This window comes from Thalassophryne amazonica, chromosome 23 (genome assembly GCF_902500255.1).
Source record: "Thalassophryne amazonica chromosome 23, fThaAma1.1, whole genome shotgun sequence".
NCBI lineage: Eukaryota > Metazoa > Chordata > Actinopteri > Batrachoidiformes > Batrachoididae > Thalassophryne > Thalassophryne amazonica.
The window spans coordinates 16487922-16505453 of NC_047125.1; the positions used below are offsets into that span (position 1 = coordinate 16487922).

General features: G+C 40.9%; 1 protein-coding gene across 5 annotated transcripts in view; it reads left to right on the top strand.

The window, feature by feature from the left end:
- LOC117504560 (multiple PDZ domain protein) overlaps positions 1-17532 on the top strand; it is a 58634-nt gene that overhangs the window by 13089 nt on the left and 28013 nt on the right. For 4 of the 5 annotated variants that reach the window (XM_034164011.1, XM_034164013.1, XM_034164012.1 and 1 more), the window contains exons 7-22: positions 130-252; positions 520-720; positions 1768-1870; positions 2149-2237; positions 2849-3083; positions 4514-4600; positions 4837-4916; positions 5045-5191; positions 6375-6539; positions 7583-7753; positions 7846-8055; positions 10408-10566; positions 10688-10831; positions 12832-13140; positions 14452-14563; positions 15024-15222. In XM_034164011.1, the coding sequence (XP_034019902.1) occupies positions 130-252; positions 520-720; positions 1768-1870; positions 2149-2237; positions 2849-3083; positions 4514-4600; positions 4837-4916; positions 5045-5191; positions 6375-6539; positions 7583-7753; positions 7846-8055; positions 10408-10566; positions 10688-10831; positions 12832-13140; positions 14452-14563; positions 15024-15222 (2534 nt within the window). The remainder of the gene's footprint in view (positions 1-129; positions 253-519; positions 721-1767; positions 1871-2148; positions 2238-2848; positions 3084-4513; positions 4601-4836; positions 4917-5044; positions 5192-6374; positions 6540-7582; positions 7754-7845; positions 8056-10407; positions 10567-10687; positions 10832-12831; positions 13141-14451; positions 14564-15023; positions 15223-17532) is intronic. The other variant, XM_034164010.1, reaches the window with a different exon arrangement.

Sequence of the window (17532 nt, forward strand, 5' to 3'; positions counted from 1 at the left end):
CAAAACATCAAGGGAACATGGCACCCACAACAAAAGCCTAGGACCTTCTTGATGTGAGGTGACAATGTTAACCATAGCATCACCCTCATGAAACCCGCTTCACTGTTCTGGCTCTTTTCCTCCTCCTAGTGGCAACAGGTGGAGACCATTGAGCTGGTCAACGATGGTACTGGCCTTGGCTTTGGTATCATAGGAGGAAAAACCACAGGCGTTATAGTCAAAACCATCCTCCCTGGAGGCATAGCTGATCAGGTACATCTCGTCCTTTGAGACGTTTTTATGTTTACCTGGGTGTTCCTCCATTGAATGTTTTGTGCTCAGCTCTGGAGTTGCTTTATGTTTAATAAGATGCCTCCTGTCAGTGTGTTATGCTGAGAATCAGTTAACTGGAAGCAAAAACAGACTTAACTGTCATTCTGTCTGGCGTTATATTTTTTAGTACTGGCAGTGTCTGCATTTGTGTGATTTCTCTTGAAGCTGCCGGTTGCTAAAAGAGAAAACGTACCTTTTCTGTGTCAGGATGGCCGTCTACGCAGTGGGGATCACATCCTGAGGATTGCTGACACAGATCTGTACGGCATGGGCAGCGAGCAGGTGGCCCAGGTCCTCCGGCAGTGTGGCAACAGGGTGAAGCTGGTCGTCACCAGAGGCTCCGTGGACGAGAATCCTTCTCTTGCTACAGTGATGCCCACGGCGCTCCCCACTGTCAATGAACAAGAGGTGACAGAGGTTGTTATATGAAACCAAACCAGAGTTTAACAGTGGTATTGTGACATTATCAGCATAGCTGTCTATTGTTTACTAGCAGAGCTGGAATGTAGCACTCATAACTACATACAGGATAACTGCCTGCAACAATTAATCAATGCATTTTCGTAAGCTTTGAATTAGCCTTTTGTATTGCGTGAGACCAGGTCCCATCATGGAGGCCACCATGTTGCATTGCCATGTTGATAGAGTAACCCAATTTTTTGCACTGTGGTTGGAATACGAAAGAAAAATGAAGAGGAACCAGTGGTTGCTCCCGAATACACTGCCTACTGGTTTACAATGCAGGCTAACAAGTTTGAGAACCCTCATTTCTGTGAAATTAAGGCTCATACATGATGCTTATCATAAAACAAGGCAAGAAAACATGAATCTCAATCTCCAAAGAAGCAATAATGTGAAAAATCTTTGATGACTGTCATGCATTTTGCAACCTCACCACTAGATGGCACTAAATCAAGCACACTATAGCTTTAAGGTCAAGTGACAGTCTCACGAACAACATGTCAAACATGTATAAATCAGAAACACTTCTGCTCACGCAATGTTCAGGGGTTTTATCTCCAGTTCAGCCTTCTCAATTGTAGTAGTTTATCATATCATATCATAGTTTATCCAGCAGAAGGCACTCTACCAGCTTCATTTCCATGATGTCAAGCATGGGTAGGACCCCCATCACCCCTTAGACACATTAGCTACAAGAGACAGGGGCAAAGCCGACCAGCCGGCATTCATTTCCAATCAGAGTGGGTGTTTTCCAAGTGAAGAAAACGTGATGTACGTTGGTATATTTGTAGTTATTTCTAATAAAGTTCATGTTTAAACTGTAAAACATCAAGCGTCAAAAACATTTCTTTAATCGTAAGGGTTTGATAGCGAAATGTTCGGAATCATTACCATTTTTATGTCTATACATCGGCAGATATATCACTCCATAATGTCTCCACTCCAAAAACTAGTTGGGATCTGTTTTAACTGACACAGACTTGTCATTCACAGGGTTATAAGGAAGAGGAGGCCGACATGTTTGATGTAAGCCTCACAAAGAACCTCCAGGGTTTGGGCATCACGATAGCTGGCTACGTGGGAGATAAAAACTTGGGTGAGAAAACAGCCGGTTGACCTTTTTGGAACAGACGGGGGAAAAAGGAAAAAAGCTGCAGGGTGATGTGAATTTGTAAGGCGCTTTCTGGTGTAGAATTCAGTCCACAAATATATACTTTTATGCATGTAACTGCAATTTAATTGGATTGAGATTAAAGACTTTGGCAGTCAGTACTGAACTGCTGTAGCTGAATAGTACTCTGAAATGCTTTTTCTTAATATACTGTTTTTAACTGCTTGTCTCCTTTTACCTTTTTTTTCTTTACGACTTCTTAGAACCCTCAGGTATTTTTGTGAAGAGCATAACAAAAGACAGCGCCGTCGATCACGATGGCCGTATTCATGTGGGAGACCAGATAATAGCTGTAAGTACTTTAATTATACTCTATGTTCCGACCACAGATAGTCTTTAGCACGGGGAGGACGTGTGCGGTGATTGTTTTATGTAATCTGTCCCCCATGTCATATTCACTCATTCATTAGATGCGAGGAAGTATGATGCTTTGAGTCATTTTGAAAGCGGCCTTACATGTGACCGCGAGTGTTAAAAACGTGAGCAGTTCAATTGTACATCTCATTACTTCGAGACTTCAGCAAGGACGTGAAACGGAATTTCTCGCATCATTTGAAAGATGAGTTAGTGCACCCCTGTGTTTTCTAAACATCTTAACTGCGTGCGCACTTCAGTTTTTGTTCTTAATCTTAAATAATGATGTGCTTTGGGGCCCATCTTAATACCTTATTAAACGACTTAATGGCATGTCTGAATTATTTAAACACTGCGTTTCTAAGTGTACAAGTGAATTACTGGGAGGAAAAAACAAAAACCTGTACAGACCAGCGTTCAGCACAACGTCTGGATGACTGCTGGCGTTTATAGTCGCATCAATCTGATTTCATCACCGTTAAACAAGTGTATAGACGGTAGTTCAGCACTCACAGAGTTCATTAATCCACAAACGCTCGGCCTCTGCAGGTTGATGGCGTAAACATTCAGGGATACACCAATCAGCAGGCAGTTGAAGTCCTCCGACACACGGGACAGACAGTCCATCTTAAGCTGATCCGGCGGGACTTCCGGCCTGATGATATCCCCCCTGCCACGGCCCCTCATGTCTCCGTCCCGTCTCCTGCCCCCGCCATTCCAACTGCCACCGCTGATATGAGGGAACTCGAGCTGGAGAGAAAAAAGACAGAAGATGTTGCTCAAGGTAGGAATGATAAAATAGAGTATCCTTTAGAGGCGAAGCTTAATGAAAATGGCATAAATATTGATTGCGATTCATCATTCTGTCAAAAAAAAAAGCAGTGTTTGATGTGGAAATGTATTTTTTTTTTACAATCATAACACTTTGAAATGAAATATTCAAACACTGCCATCATTATGGCAAAATCAGAAAATATACTTTATCTTTTTCGTTTTTCTTTTTTTTTTTTAATAAGTTTTGCTTCAAATTTTTTTCAACAAGACTGACAGCAAACAGAAGGAATTTCATCTCTGGCTGTACTGACAGGACCTCCAGGCTATAGATTTGCATGCAAGAAAACATTTCTGTTGCCAAAGCCAGCAGACAGACGACCAGCCTGCATCAAGCAGATGCTGCAGAGGCTTCCAAGAGACAGCTGCTTTTTTTCATTCAAAAAAGTTAACAATTAAGATATACAACAATGTTGAAAGAATAATCTTTTGCAAGAAATTGTTACAAGGTGGGAGTCTGCACATTTCAGGATCACATATACAAGGAAAAGAAAGGCAGAAAAAACAAACAAACCAAAGCAAAACAACCCAAATGACATTTTCGTAAAAATATTGAACACTAGATTGTATGATTTAGAATGGATTGTGCAGTAGATTGGAGTTATTTGGATCTTTGCAATGTCACAGATTTGGTAATATTTTGCACCTTAAAATCTCATCATACAAATTAGAGACCCAAAGATTTTTGCATGCACAGAGGGACATCTTGTGGGGTACGAGGCCTGTTCCTTGTGGAGCTCCATTGGCATATACAGTGGTATTCCATTGGAGAAAAAAAAAAACTGGCACCAGGATCATGAAATATCTGTTTATAGGTATGGAAAGGTTTGGGTCTACTCAGCAATAATGATTTGTGGGTTCCAGAAAAAAGTGTTAATGTCATTCCAACACAACATATTACAGACCGTGTATGTCTTGGATGCTGGTGCAGAGTAAGATAGAAAATATACAAACAAAGAAGTGAATAATTATCAAATATATATTATTAAAGTGGCAAATGCAATCATGTCACTGAATTTGGACATAATTTAATTAAACAAATGAACTACACAATTAGCCTTTCAGTGGTTGATAACCCTGACATTGATGTGCATGTGTGAGGCATCATTGTAAAGCACTTTCATTATCTACATATCATAGAAAAGGAGTGCAGAAATGCCTCTCATCTACAATTATAAATTAATGTCACTCGCATGCAAAGGAATTTACTATCCTAAACAAATTTCAACTAATGACCATTTTTCTGGTTTCAGTGTCAGTGCATGGCTGGTGATTATTTTCCACTTCACACTATCACCTGCCGTGTGCAGACAGTACTTTTGTCTGGCGTGTGCGCCACTGCTCCTTTCCGTTGGTCTCACTGTTCACCTCCTGTGTTTACAGTCGCCACGGAGGAGAAGCAGCTCCACACAAAGACTGATGGATCTGATGTCAACCCGGCCATGGATCAGCTAACAGAAGACAAACATGGTAGGAGACCGGAATCTTTATTTAAGCACAACAACATAGAGACTTTGGAGAAATTTGTCTGATAAGGTGTTAAGCTTTTGTACTGATCGGGTTGCTAAATGTCTGATGTGGAACTTCTACATAACTGCACCAGTAGTTTGCAACAGCTCGAAGTTAAAATATTTAAATTGTTTGAATAATGTAGCTTTTTTTTTTTTTGGCCTTAAAAATTTGCATTTTGTGCTGTGATTTTCAAGAAATGAAGCTCACACACTTTGAAGAGGCAGAAGTAATGAGCAAGTGGCATGAGATTCTGGGTCCAAGTAATGAGGTTATTGTAAGTCTGTCAAAGTGGATCTTTTTCTCTGTTACACTTTGCAGAACTTCATTGCTCACCAATGCTTCAAAACTTTTAAGCCAGTACAGTCTATAAACACAATCAGTGGTTGATTCTGTTATTTCCAGGTGGCTGAGGTGGAGAAGTTTAGTGAGAACAGTGGACTGGGGATCAGTCTGGAAGCCAACAGTGGACATCATTACATCCGCTCTGTGCTGCCTGAAGGACCTGTTGGTCGCTGTGGAAAGCTGTTCAGTGGAGATGAACTGCTGGAGGTAGGCGGTCACTTGAGAAAAGGCAACGGAATGGGATTGATTTTTACACAGAAGTCCAGTACAGTAGAAATGTGTGTGTGTGTGTGTGTGTGTGTGTGTGTGTGTGTGTGTGTGTGGGTATGTGGCTCGCATATCTCTCTGACTGTTTGTCAGATCGACCTCAGCTTTCGGATATGGCTTGCGCATGGCACAATGATGTGCATCCTTTATTATGAAAATTTTAGGGATTCATTTTTGAAACCTTTATTTTGACATTAAACCTTTATTTTGACATTGTAACATTAGTACTTGCAAGATGGTGCCCTCCGTGGCATCGCTGTCCTGAAAAACCTCCATTTGTATACAGTTGTCTGTAAACATTTGTTTCTATGTTCCGTTTATTTAGTCAGATTTGTTTCCATGTTCCATTTATTTCTTCATATAAAACCGCCAACTTAAAAAATAGCTATCTATCTAAATATATATATATAGATATATAGATGTATGTTTTTTATGGCTTTATTTTGACATGAAATGTGCTCCTCTCGTAATGTGACCCTGTGAATAAAATCAACCACACCTTTTCTTCTTCTATGGCATTTAATGGCAACAGGCATCCTTATTGTTGCATTGCTGCCACCTTCTGCATCAGTCCATTATAGCAGTACTAAATCCTGTCAATGAGTCCATTGTGTTTCAAGTATTTTAAAATCCAACACTTCCCCGTCTCACTTGACCTTATGGCTAAAATACTTCCCACACAAACCTCTTTCAGACCTTACAATAGATTTCCTTCAGTTTTTACTCTTTAGTAGATAAACGATTCAAAAAATGACAAGATATAGTTTGTAAAATAAAATACTTTGGGGGTAAATGAAAGCACTGTGCTAAATACTGTACAGGTATATTCATTGGTTATGATTTTTTGCTATTTATATTATAATTGGTGGCATTTGAAAGCGCTGCATTCTCGTGATGGCATTTCACAACACTTTATTTAGAATTCAGTTGGTCTGGTGGTGGTATTTGACATTATTATGCAGTATTGATCTGGTGATTGTCTTTTTATAATAAAAATTTTAGCTCCCAATTTTCTACAGAATACAAATTTCCTACGGGCACTGCACTAGTCTTTTAAATCCAACTCCTGTCATTGGTATGGAGGAAAAAAATTAACATAAAAACTGAGTCTCTTCTGTTTTAGGTCAATGGTATCTCGCTGATTGGTGAGACCCACAAAGAAGTCGTCAGGATCCTGAAGGAGCTGCCCCTCTGTGTATATATGACATGCTGTAGGCCCGCCCCTCACCTACAAACTGACATGGACGCTGCCCAGCCGGAATCGGAAACCACAATGCCTCAATTAAAGGTACTGTGCTGGTACTGTCCTTCTACAAAAATGGTAATGATTATTTTATAAATCACATTACATTATTCCTTGAGATATTAGGTTGAAAACAATACAGGAAAAGCAGACGCGGTATAACCCTTAAAGCCAGCCTCGTTGTGGGAGCAAGGATGCGTGAATGAAGGGGGTTGGTGGGGGAGGGAGGAACATGATCAACTGGGACAACAACAAAACGAAAATGGTGGAAAGTTTTGACAAGTTAGTCCATAACTGTGCTATCATGTCGTCTGATCATGAAAAATAAGAAGTGGAGCTCGCTTGCCAAGGCTGACATTGTGCTTTCAACCAGCATAATTCAGGACTACTTCATAAAATCACCAGCTCACACAGGGTACTCAGGCAAATATTTTAACATTCATATTTGCAACGTGTGTTTTGCATGCCATCACTTTGCAAGCCATGATCGTTTGATCGAGCACTGTGGCATATGATGCATGCGAATGTGACAGGAAGAGCTCAATAGCTTCTTGGCATGCAGTGATCTATCAGAAAACAGGTTTCCCCGCCTCTGTGCATGAACAAATTAACATTATTGGAGAGAAATCTTCAAGTCCTCCTTTTGCTGTCACCCATCAACCATTATGTGCTCAGTCTGTGCTGTCAATCGCTCCACTGAATCGCCACATTATCAGCCGGGATGGATTAAAGCTAAACGATAAGCAGCAGATGCTCCAAGTTTATTAAGACCAGTTCTAGTAATACCTCAACAGCACAAGTCAGCATTTGCGAGACATACGATACATCAAAAGCAGCTTACCCTTTTGGGGAAGGGTTTTTATATATATATATATATATATATATATATATATATATATATATATATATATATTTCTCCAGCTTTATCCGTGAAAGTGTTAAGGCCTGAACATCCCAAATATATTCCACTTTTGTCTGCTGCCAAAATCTGATCCAAGGAGAAAAGCAGACTTTTGCAAGCTGTGGGTTGGAGTTAAAGGTGAAGAAAGAGTGCCTTCATGCAGAGATTTTGGCGTTTTGTTCTGCAGAAATGCATGAACCTTGGCAAAGTGTTGGTTGAGGAAGATTCAGAGGTGAGCACACAGGATCACGCGCCAGAGGAGGCGATAGGATCTTTGGCCATGTGGGAGTCGGAGATCCAGAATATAGAGCTCGAGAAGGGAGAAGGAGGACTGGGATTCAGCATTTTGGACTACCAGGTGGGAATCCTGACTGTACGCAGGTGTATTTATGTATTATCTTTGGTTTAATGGAAAGTTCACAGAACCGCTCTTTTCTGCTACAACCACAGGACCCGCTGGACCCGACTAAGACCGTGATCGTGATCCGCTCTCTGGTTCCCAACGGTGTTGCGGAGCAGGATGGCAGACTGTTGCCAGGCGACAGACTCATGTATGTCAACACCACCAACCTGGAAAACGCGAGTTTGGAAGATGCTGTCCAAGCCCTGAAGGGGGCAACACTGGGAAAAGTCCAGATAGGCGTGGCCAAACCACTACCTGTAAGCATCCGTTAATGTCGTCGTCGATTTAGTGACGCATTAATGAAAAATTGAACTTCTCTTGGTCACTGATGGAAAGGTGCATTATTTGTTTTGTACAGTGCACACACACACAGCCAGCCATCTTTATATCTTTGTGACTGTTTGTTCAGTCATGACGGCTCATCTTACAGCGGCTTCAATATTTCATGCTGGAGCAGCACAGGTAGACGGGTGCAAGGTTTAGCGTTCCACCCAGTGTTTTTCTTTGTTTTCCTAGTGGCAGCTACCAGCCTTAAAGGCTCTGTGGCCTTTGTTTCATATTATTATGCTATTGAGTTCTCAAAGAGCACAGACTTTCTTGTTCATTTAGCACAGCGGGGCACCTATCAAAATATTGGCTGTGTCCAGCAGCATGTTCATTCCTCCAAGTGCCTTTTACCTTTAGCGTGGGATATTTTCTCGGTGAAACCGCTCACCTTTCTGTCAGCTTTCTGGCTGTGTTTCTCTCATATTGAATCTGCCACTGGATTACGCAGCGAGACCTTTGGGCCGCCGAGGTTATCTGGATTATAGTGCGCCGGCAGGATGCGGAATGTACTTCTGTGGGGTATTTTGTTGTATTGCCCCTCAAAATTGAGTCTGACAAGTGTAATCCTTCAGTATGCCTTCTTGCTTTCCCTTCCATCTGTCTGAGCCGCTTGCTACACAAAATCAATACAGAATGCTCTTTCTAAATAATACATGTGGAAATTTTTAGCAGCTTTTCTCTTCAAAATTACTTCAGAGAGATTAATGAATGAATCTTTTTTGAGACAGTCATCTTGGACACTTATCCACCAGGATCATAACTTATCTTTGTGTGTGTGGGTGTGTGTTTTTTAACCTAACTGTAATTTACTGGGGATGCACCAGTACAACTTTTCATCTCCTGACAGCCAGCATTAAAAGTATCTTCGGATACAGATTGAGGATGTTATGCTCATAGATAAAACTTGTCCTGGCCTGTGTGAGGACACTGGGATCATTCTTCTTTTTCTTGGACATAACAGTGTAACTCTACACCCCTTAACTCATAAAAACCCTTTTGTACAAACGCAAGATGAAACACTACAGGTATATCCGTTAGACTGCATTTGGACATCAAAGAAGAATATTTAATACACCATATGTGCTTTTATATGAGACATTTGCAACATTTACATGACCACAATAATCATGACGTCAAAATGTTATTTTAAAAATTTCCTGTCAGAATGTCCCATCAAGACTTGAGTGAATATTCAGTCAAAACAATAGTAAATGGAGCTTTATTGGCATTTTAGGCTTTAACTGAATGAAAAAACATTTTGGGGCAAGTCTACAGAAAAAAACCCCCATCAGTCATATTTGAACAAAACATAACAATGGCACACACAGATATACAAGTGAAGTAGAAACATTTTTTGCAAACCAGATAGGTGCATGTCAGCAACGTCTGACCAACAACAACTTGACTAGCAAATGAGCAACTTGACTAGCTTGGAAAAAAGTTAGGGTCCACACACACGAGATTAAGCTTTCTTGAAGAGAGTAAAAAACAAGACTAGCGGCCTGTGCAACCAGACAAGATGACTTTGACAAAAAGACACTTGCCATATTTTCCGGAGGATAATTTGCACCAGTCGAAAAATACCTCATTAAGAGAGAGAGGAAAAAAATGTAGCTAAATCACACCGGACTACAAGTTGCAGGATGTCTCAAATTAGTAAAAAGGGAAAAAAGCCAATTTATTTATTAAATATGGTATATGCATACACAGATGTAAAAGAGTTTAAGAATACAGATTAACATTATACATGCGTGAGACAAAACAAAATATTGGTCAAAAACCTTGGTGTGTTTATCGGATTTCTCAGAATTCGATAATAGCCTTATCCCAATCCAGCATATCGCACTATGCCATTTACATAACCACTTTAATAATCTAGAAACTATATGTCAGATGATTGTTTTTTTCGTGTGCATGGAAACGTGCTTATTGTTAAGCTGACGTGGCACATTTGACATTATATGTTGGCTGCACATGCCGGTAAGCATGGACAATAAAAACACTTATTGCTAAGAGGTAAATTAATGGGTAGGCTAATGGTTAGCTTCATCTACGTTGATATTAACTTTGACATTTTGTCCATTAGAAATCACACTGTGCTCCAAACCTGGAAGTCTTGTGTTAGTGTTGGGATACATGTTTCAAGTTTGAACACCATTTCTCTGTTCTGTGTTAATTAATCTGCACTGATATAGCCAGCAACAACAACAACAACAAAAAAAAAACATCAGTCCCATCTTCAAAGAACTGGAGCCACTGAAAGAATTTCTCCACTTTCCTAGGGAATATGTGGATATTCCCTCTCTCCACACCCATATGGTGAGCAGGAAATTACAGCGTCATCCATCATCCGTTCGTATAACTTCACCAATATTTTCATTGAAGAAGGAGAGGAAGGAGGACAGACTGACGGCGCCATTTACCGAGCAGAGCCGGCATGGGTTAGTTAGCATCGGGGAGGAAATGAATAATCAATCTGGGGACAGGGACTCGTGTGATTTCACCAGTCTTCAACATTAAGGAGCGCCCTGTGTGTGGTTAAACTTCTGTCCCTTATCATAGATTGAGTCCGGCGAAGCAGACCTGTCTGATGAGAAGGTGTTTGAGCACAGTTACTCGGGGATAGATGACGACACCTTCCAGGCATCCATGATCGCTCTTCACGGCAGCACAGATGTGGACTATCTACACGCATCCACGCCGAAGGTACGAGACCGCACATCCAAAACTAGAAGGAATACTACAAATTTTTCCCTCATTTCATTGAACCTTCGTCGTCTTTGCAATGACTGACGCAATATCTACTTATTGTTTTATTTTGTGTGGGCTTCTTTGTTTTTTGCAACCTTACTGATTGTGTTGTTACATATGAGGATGGTCACTTTTATTGCTGCTCACTGTGCTCAAGAAACCAAACCTTCCAAATGACTATTAAAGCATCAAAGGTGACAGGATGAGCAAGATAAACCATCTTCCTGAGAGCGGTTTTTGTGTGTTCAGTGGTACCCAAAGGTCACAACTGACCTTATTTGAGGCCCATCCAAAAGGGACGTTTTAACGCGAATAGGAACCGTGTGAAAATATAAAAATGAGCCAGGACATAAGTCTTTACAGTCGTCAAAGGGTTCGCAAAGCATGAGCCGTAGCACCCTAATGAGCTGTGAAAGAACTTCAAGGTGGCAAAGTAGGATTGTTGGACCTGGACAAGCTTTACAGACTATGACACAATTGATGTGACTTTTGTTGTCTATAGATAGTTTTTTTCTTTCTTGGCCATACATTAACAGACAAGTGGTTTACCTTTGTGGAATACTAACTGTTTTTTTCTGTGGATACACATGGGTGTCTTGCTCCTTCACAGTCTGGTTTCCAGCTTCGGACTATTTTGCAAAACATGGACACACAACAATGGAAATTTACCGTTGTTTTTTTTTTTAATATTGCTTTGAAATACACAGAAGATATTTTTGTGGCAATTACTGGATGCCTGTATGTGGTGGCAGCACCATTTGCACCAAACGATGTGACACTGATAAGACACTTTCGGCTACTGCAAACAGACAGAGAGTTAGCATGTGCAGTTACACATTTCTGGTAGCATATGGGCTAACATTAGCAATTGACACAAATGGTTGGAAGTTGAGCTAAACCACTTGCCATGATTACATATTCTGCCACTGTGGCTACACATTTTAACATTAAATGCGCTTAGCTTTATCTTTAATATAGTGCATCAGTAGGGCGATGCCTATGTCTCTGTGAGAGAACAAAGGTCCAAGTCTTCATGGTCTTGTTGCTTCCTGTCTGTGATACCATCCATACTTGGACGTCAAACACTAAAGCAACAACTTGATGTCTTTGGTACTAGGTCTCTTCAGAGGACCCTCAGGTACTGCTGGAATTACTTTGTGTCAAATGAATGGTTACCGAGCATGTGTGACCCATTGTGTAGCGCCTCAGTGGAGAAAGTCAAAGGGGTGCCCACATATCACTTGGTTGTGGCAGATATGTAGACGGCTACTTTTGGGGCGCATGGATGGACGAGTTGTTTGCCTGGGTGGTGGCCATTCATGACCCAAGATGGCACCAGTGCTTGATTCTGGCCCTAACCTGATTGTGTCAGGAGTCAGATATGTTATGCCAGCGACAGAGCGTTTGGTATAAACAGTGGTGCGCTTCACATTTGGGAATCCAGTCAATCCCGTAAAGATTTTGTCTCTGGAAATAGACTGATTCACTGAATGATTAAAATAATCAAAGCTTTTGGCATTTTGTGCTACAAGGCCCAGATCGTCATGTCAAGTAAGATTTTACAACACTGAATACATATAATCAGTTCAAGAGGCTTTTGCTTGTTAAATGTCTCTGCATACAATAAGAATGACAAGTTACACATGTACTGTCAACTGTACATGCTGTGAAACGACACACTTCACTTTCTTTCCTAATTCAAACTTATTTTGGGATTTACTCCCCAGTCTGACTCTAATACAGTTTGAAATGATGTTATAATCCAGATCCATTTTTTACACCTCACACAACATCTGTAATTTCTGCCGTTCCCCGCTGGCCACTGATGGCTTTTGTATGGCTCATTGCAAGGAGGGCAGAATGGTGACTGAGCAAGATGAATGCTCCCAGTTGGGCTATTGTCTGTCTAACGGAGTGGAACGTTCATTCAGCTGCTCTGGTTTGTTTTATCCTAGCTGACAGCTCGCCTGGACCTGTTGGATGAGCATCCCCGTTTTGCAGACAACACAGAGCCATTTTCTCTGGAGAAGTCGACCGCTTTCACTCCTGCGGGTTTCAGAGGCCACATCCAAGGTTTTAATGCAGTATTAAGTGGCTCTGACCAGTACCCACCAGAACTTGTGGATTGTTCAAACACATACATCCCGTTTGCTGAAATAGGAACCAGATCTAATGTGCACGAGGAACCCGTAGCTTCTCCTCAGTTCCGGGAGGAGCCAATCATCTCTTTTGGAGATACTGGAGAAATGGAGTTTCTGATGAAGGTAAATATAATTAAAACTAAGAACAGGCAGGAAGTACTTTAAGGTTCTTGATCTTAAAGATCAGATTAGACTTGAGAGCAATATCCTCCTGCAGTTAAATGTGGCATCACATGAAGCAGCTTCACCATCCCAAATCACTGTCATAACCAAATGTTATCAGAGTAGCATGGTTATTTTCGGGGAATGTCCGTGTATGGAGTGGGTGGCTGAGCACAATGAAATGAGGAAATAGTAGTCAGCTAAATTTACTCATACAACCACCAAGCAAGCAAAAATGCCATAAACACAAGTAAATATACATAAAAACTTATCAAAGCTGCTCATCAGCATAACGTTTGTATGCCTTTCGTTCTTCATAAATTGTTCAAAACACAGCTGTTCCATTCCCATCTGCCTACTGACAAATCCGTTGCTTCTCCTCTTGTGTCATTGCCAATTAAGAAACAGCTCAGTAATAACTTGTCCAGACAGTCCCCCAGCCCCACTACACAAAAAAAAAACCATTTGCCTTTTACCATGTACCTTGTGTCTGGACTCACACTGCATGTTCCGGACCCTGGCACACTTAAATCCACAGGATTCAGTATTTGTTTTGAAAAAGTGGACACTCCCACAAGGGGTTGCCAGACCTCTGCAACAGAAGCCCAGTGAACAACTTGGGGAAAAAGGCATGGTCATTTTTGGGCTGTTTGTCCCAGACAGAGATTTTGTCACATATCCCAAGTACAGAGCACACACAATAATTAAAAGAACTGGACTTTGGGGTCAAATGTGCTCAGGCAGAGTACAGTTCACAGAATGTGTGTACATGTTAAGCCAACTGAAGATGTCTAGAAGGCCACTGAGTGCCAAGGAACATGCCGATTACAGCTAACTGGAAATCTGACTGGTTAAAGCAAAGGAGAACATTTGAAATCCTGAAGGCTCCAGAGAGGATTTTTCACCCGGAGACAGCATGGAGAAATCTGATTGGCTAAAGCGAAGCCCTTATCCGTATGAGCTGATCTGGAAACAGCATGTTTTCATTGCTGTAAATTAATATCAAATAAATAAATGATTTAAGCATTTTTTGGAAAGTAAATGCAACATAAATGAAAATACATTTTGAAATTACAATTCTCCAAGGTATCAGTGCCCCAAACAGTCATGAGGCTGGCATCAAATATGTAATAAACAAACATCCAAGGTTGTTAAATAAATTCATTCCCACGGACGATTCCCTTTCCTCCCGAGACCCATGCATTGTTTGGAATCCAGCTTAATATTTTCATTTACTTTCACAAATATCTGTGTTAAATTATCGCCCTCAAGGATGAGGAGGCCGGTGTGAAAGAATCAGCAGAAGACGGCGATGAGGAAATTGTGACTTCGGGGAGCAATTTTGAAAGGACGATCACAGTTGTCAAGGGCAACTCCAGTCTCGGTTTGTGTTAATTTCCTCACATTGTTATTTGTTCTTTTATTTACTCTCCTCATCCTTCAGTGAAGTGCAAATGAGGCAGCCAGACCGAAAGGCGTGTATTGGCCTTTAATGTGCGCCTTCTTTTATGAAAGCTCGATTTGATGCAAAATGATAGAAAAAAGATTTTGGCTGATTTCCAGTCTGAAATGACAAATCCATTGCTACACAAAGTATTTGCATTTCAAAACCTGCCCAAGGGGGCTGCTACTGACTCAGAGAATACTAAGTTGTAGCTTCTAAAACAAATTGGTGTTATGAAGGCACTCTTTAAACTCCTCAAGGCCTCATTGAAAATAGTAGCGCAGTTGACTTTTTAGACTCCGAAGGTCTTACATTTTCCATCATAACATGTTTTTGCTTTTGTACATCGAGCCATGTGGAAAACCTAAAAGTTTAATTCCATTTTTAATGTACCTCAAAGGGATGACAGTGACCTCCGTGAAGGATGGTTTGGGGATGCTGATCCGGAGCATAATCCACGGTGGTTCCATCAGCCGTGATGGACGTCTGGGGGTTGGCGACCTTATTTTGGCTATTAACAGAGAGCCCGCTGCAAACCTGTCTAACACCAAGGCACGAGCTATGCTCCGACGGCACTGTCTGATTGGACCAGACCTGGGGTAAGTGAACACCGCCTGTACACGTTAAACAATACGACTGAAACATGGCAAACATTGATGAAAGTTTTCCAGGAATTACCTGATTTCCAGATTGGGAATGGACCACTATTCATAACCAGCTAATCAGCTAATGGCTAATTAGTAATGCTAATTTTTCGTAAGTGGATGTAAATTTAGTTTGGCCAACTTTAAGTCAGCTCACATTATTTTGAGTGACATTTAATGGTCGTCAGTAAATCTTAAAATTATGTTTGTTCCTGTTGGAGCTTATACACTCGTACAGTTAGCAAAACTGACATCGCACAAAGTCATCAAACATCACCTTGATGAGGTCAACCCAGAGCTTTATTAAAATTATTTTTCATTTGCATTTTTATTTCCTAATATTTCTTATTTAATCCTTTCTGCACTGTTAATAAACTGTATCTTGAATGGAAACTACTGTTTCTTTTTCATTTTAATTATTCATGTAGAACTTGTTTATGCTAAAATTTCATCTCTTTTGGTCTGTTTCTGCCATAATAAAAGTTAAATCAGTATATGCACGAAAATTAAAACAGCAAATACAATCAAATGACACTAAATCAAACTGTAAAAAATGAAAAAGCATGACTAATTACAAAACCAGCCCACTCCCCTCACCAGACACTGACAGTAGCTTACCAGGTTTATTAAATAACTTTTATGGTAGGTTCGAACAGCAGCCTATCCCCTCCATTTCTCCCCCATCGCCCCCACCATCACCTCAGTTCCTTATTGAGGAAGAGGAGCTCAGAGCCTCTTTTAGCAAAAATAAAAAGAGGAAAGCGGCGGGGTCTGATGGTGACAGCCCAACTGTCCTAAAGCACTGTGCAGCCCAGCTTGCCCCAATCTTTACTTTCATTTTCAATAGCTTCCTCAGTCAGTGCATTGTTCCCAAATGCTTTAAGGACTCCATTATCATTCCGGTACTCAAAGCCAATAAAATATCCTGCCTTAACGACTACAGACCAATAGCTCTCACTTCGGTTATAATGAAATCATTTGAACACATCATACTCACACACCTGAAAGAACTTACCTCCCCCCTCATGGACAGTCACCAGTTTGCTTACCGGACTAATAGATATGTTGAAGATGCAATAAACCTGGCCATTTATTACATCATGCAACACCTGGAGTCCCCCCACACCTACGCCCAGCTACTGTTTATTGACTTCAGTTCTGCTTTTAACACAGTCAACTCGGTCAACCTCTTCAATAAACTCATGGACATGAATATTGGCACTACTCTCTCCCACTGGATCCATAACTTCCTGTCACAAAGGACACACAGAGTCAGGATGGGTAGCCTCCTGTCCTAACCTCTGACCCTCAGCACAGGTGCCTCTCAGGGTTGTGTTCTTTCCCCTTGGGTATTCCCCATCTACACAAACATATATATCACATATGCAGATGACACTACAATAATTGGACTCATCACAAACAATAACGAACATTACTGCTGTGAACAGGTCACCCAAGCAGTTACTTGGTGCCAAAACAATAACCTACAGCTTAACACATTAAAAAACCAGGAACTCATAGTCAGCTTCTCACGCTCACCCTCTCACAAAATCCCCAATTCTACTCAGCCCATCTCTATCACCGAGTCATTTAAATTCCTAGGTACACACATTAGTAACACACTCAAATGGAAACTGCATTCGGACCAAATCTACAAAAAAGCTAATAAAAGATCATTTTTTCTCAGACAACTCAAAAAATTCATTGTCAGGCACAACATCCTGCTTCAGTTTTACACTGCCATCACTGAAAGCATTCTCACCTCATCCATAATCGTCTGGTATGGAAATTTGGACTCTTATGCAAAAAACTACAACGTATAATAGACACATCATCTATAATCACTGGCCTCACCTTCCCTTCCATTGACACACTGTACCATAGACACATCACACAACGGGCAGTAAAAATCACCTCTGACCCCTCACACCCTGCATATCACCTGATCATACTGTTGCCTTCTGGAAGACACTACAGGTCCCTGCCAACGAAATCAGTCAGACTCAAAAACAGCTTTTTTCCAACAGCTGTACGGACACTAAACTAAGTGATTAACTGATGTTTCTATGTGTATTTGTCTGTTTATTGTTTGTGTGTTGACACAGAGATGTGAGCATTTCATGCTGTACTGGAAACAAATTCCACCAACTTGTTGTGTGGTCATTAATAAATGAATCTTGAATCTTTATCAGGGTTATAGGGTAAAAAAGCAAAGTCAAACCTGACTTCATATGATAAAAGTTATTTCATATTATTAAAGTTGGT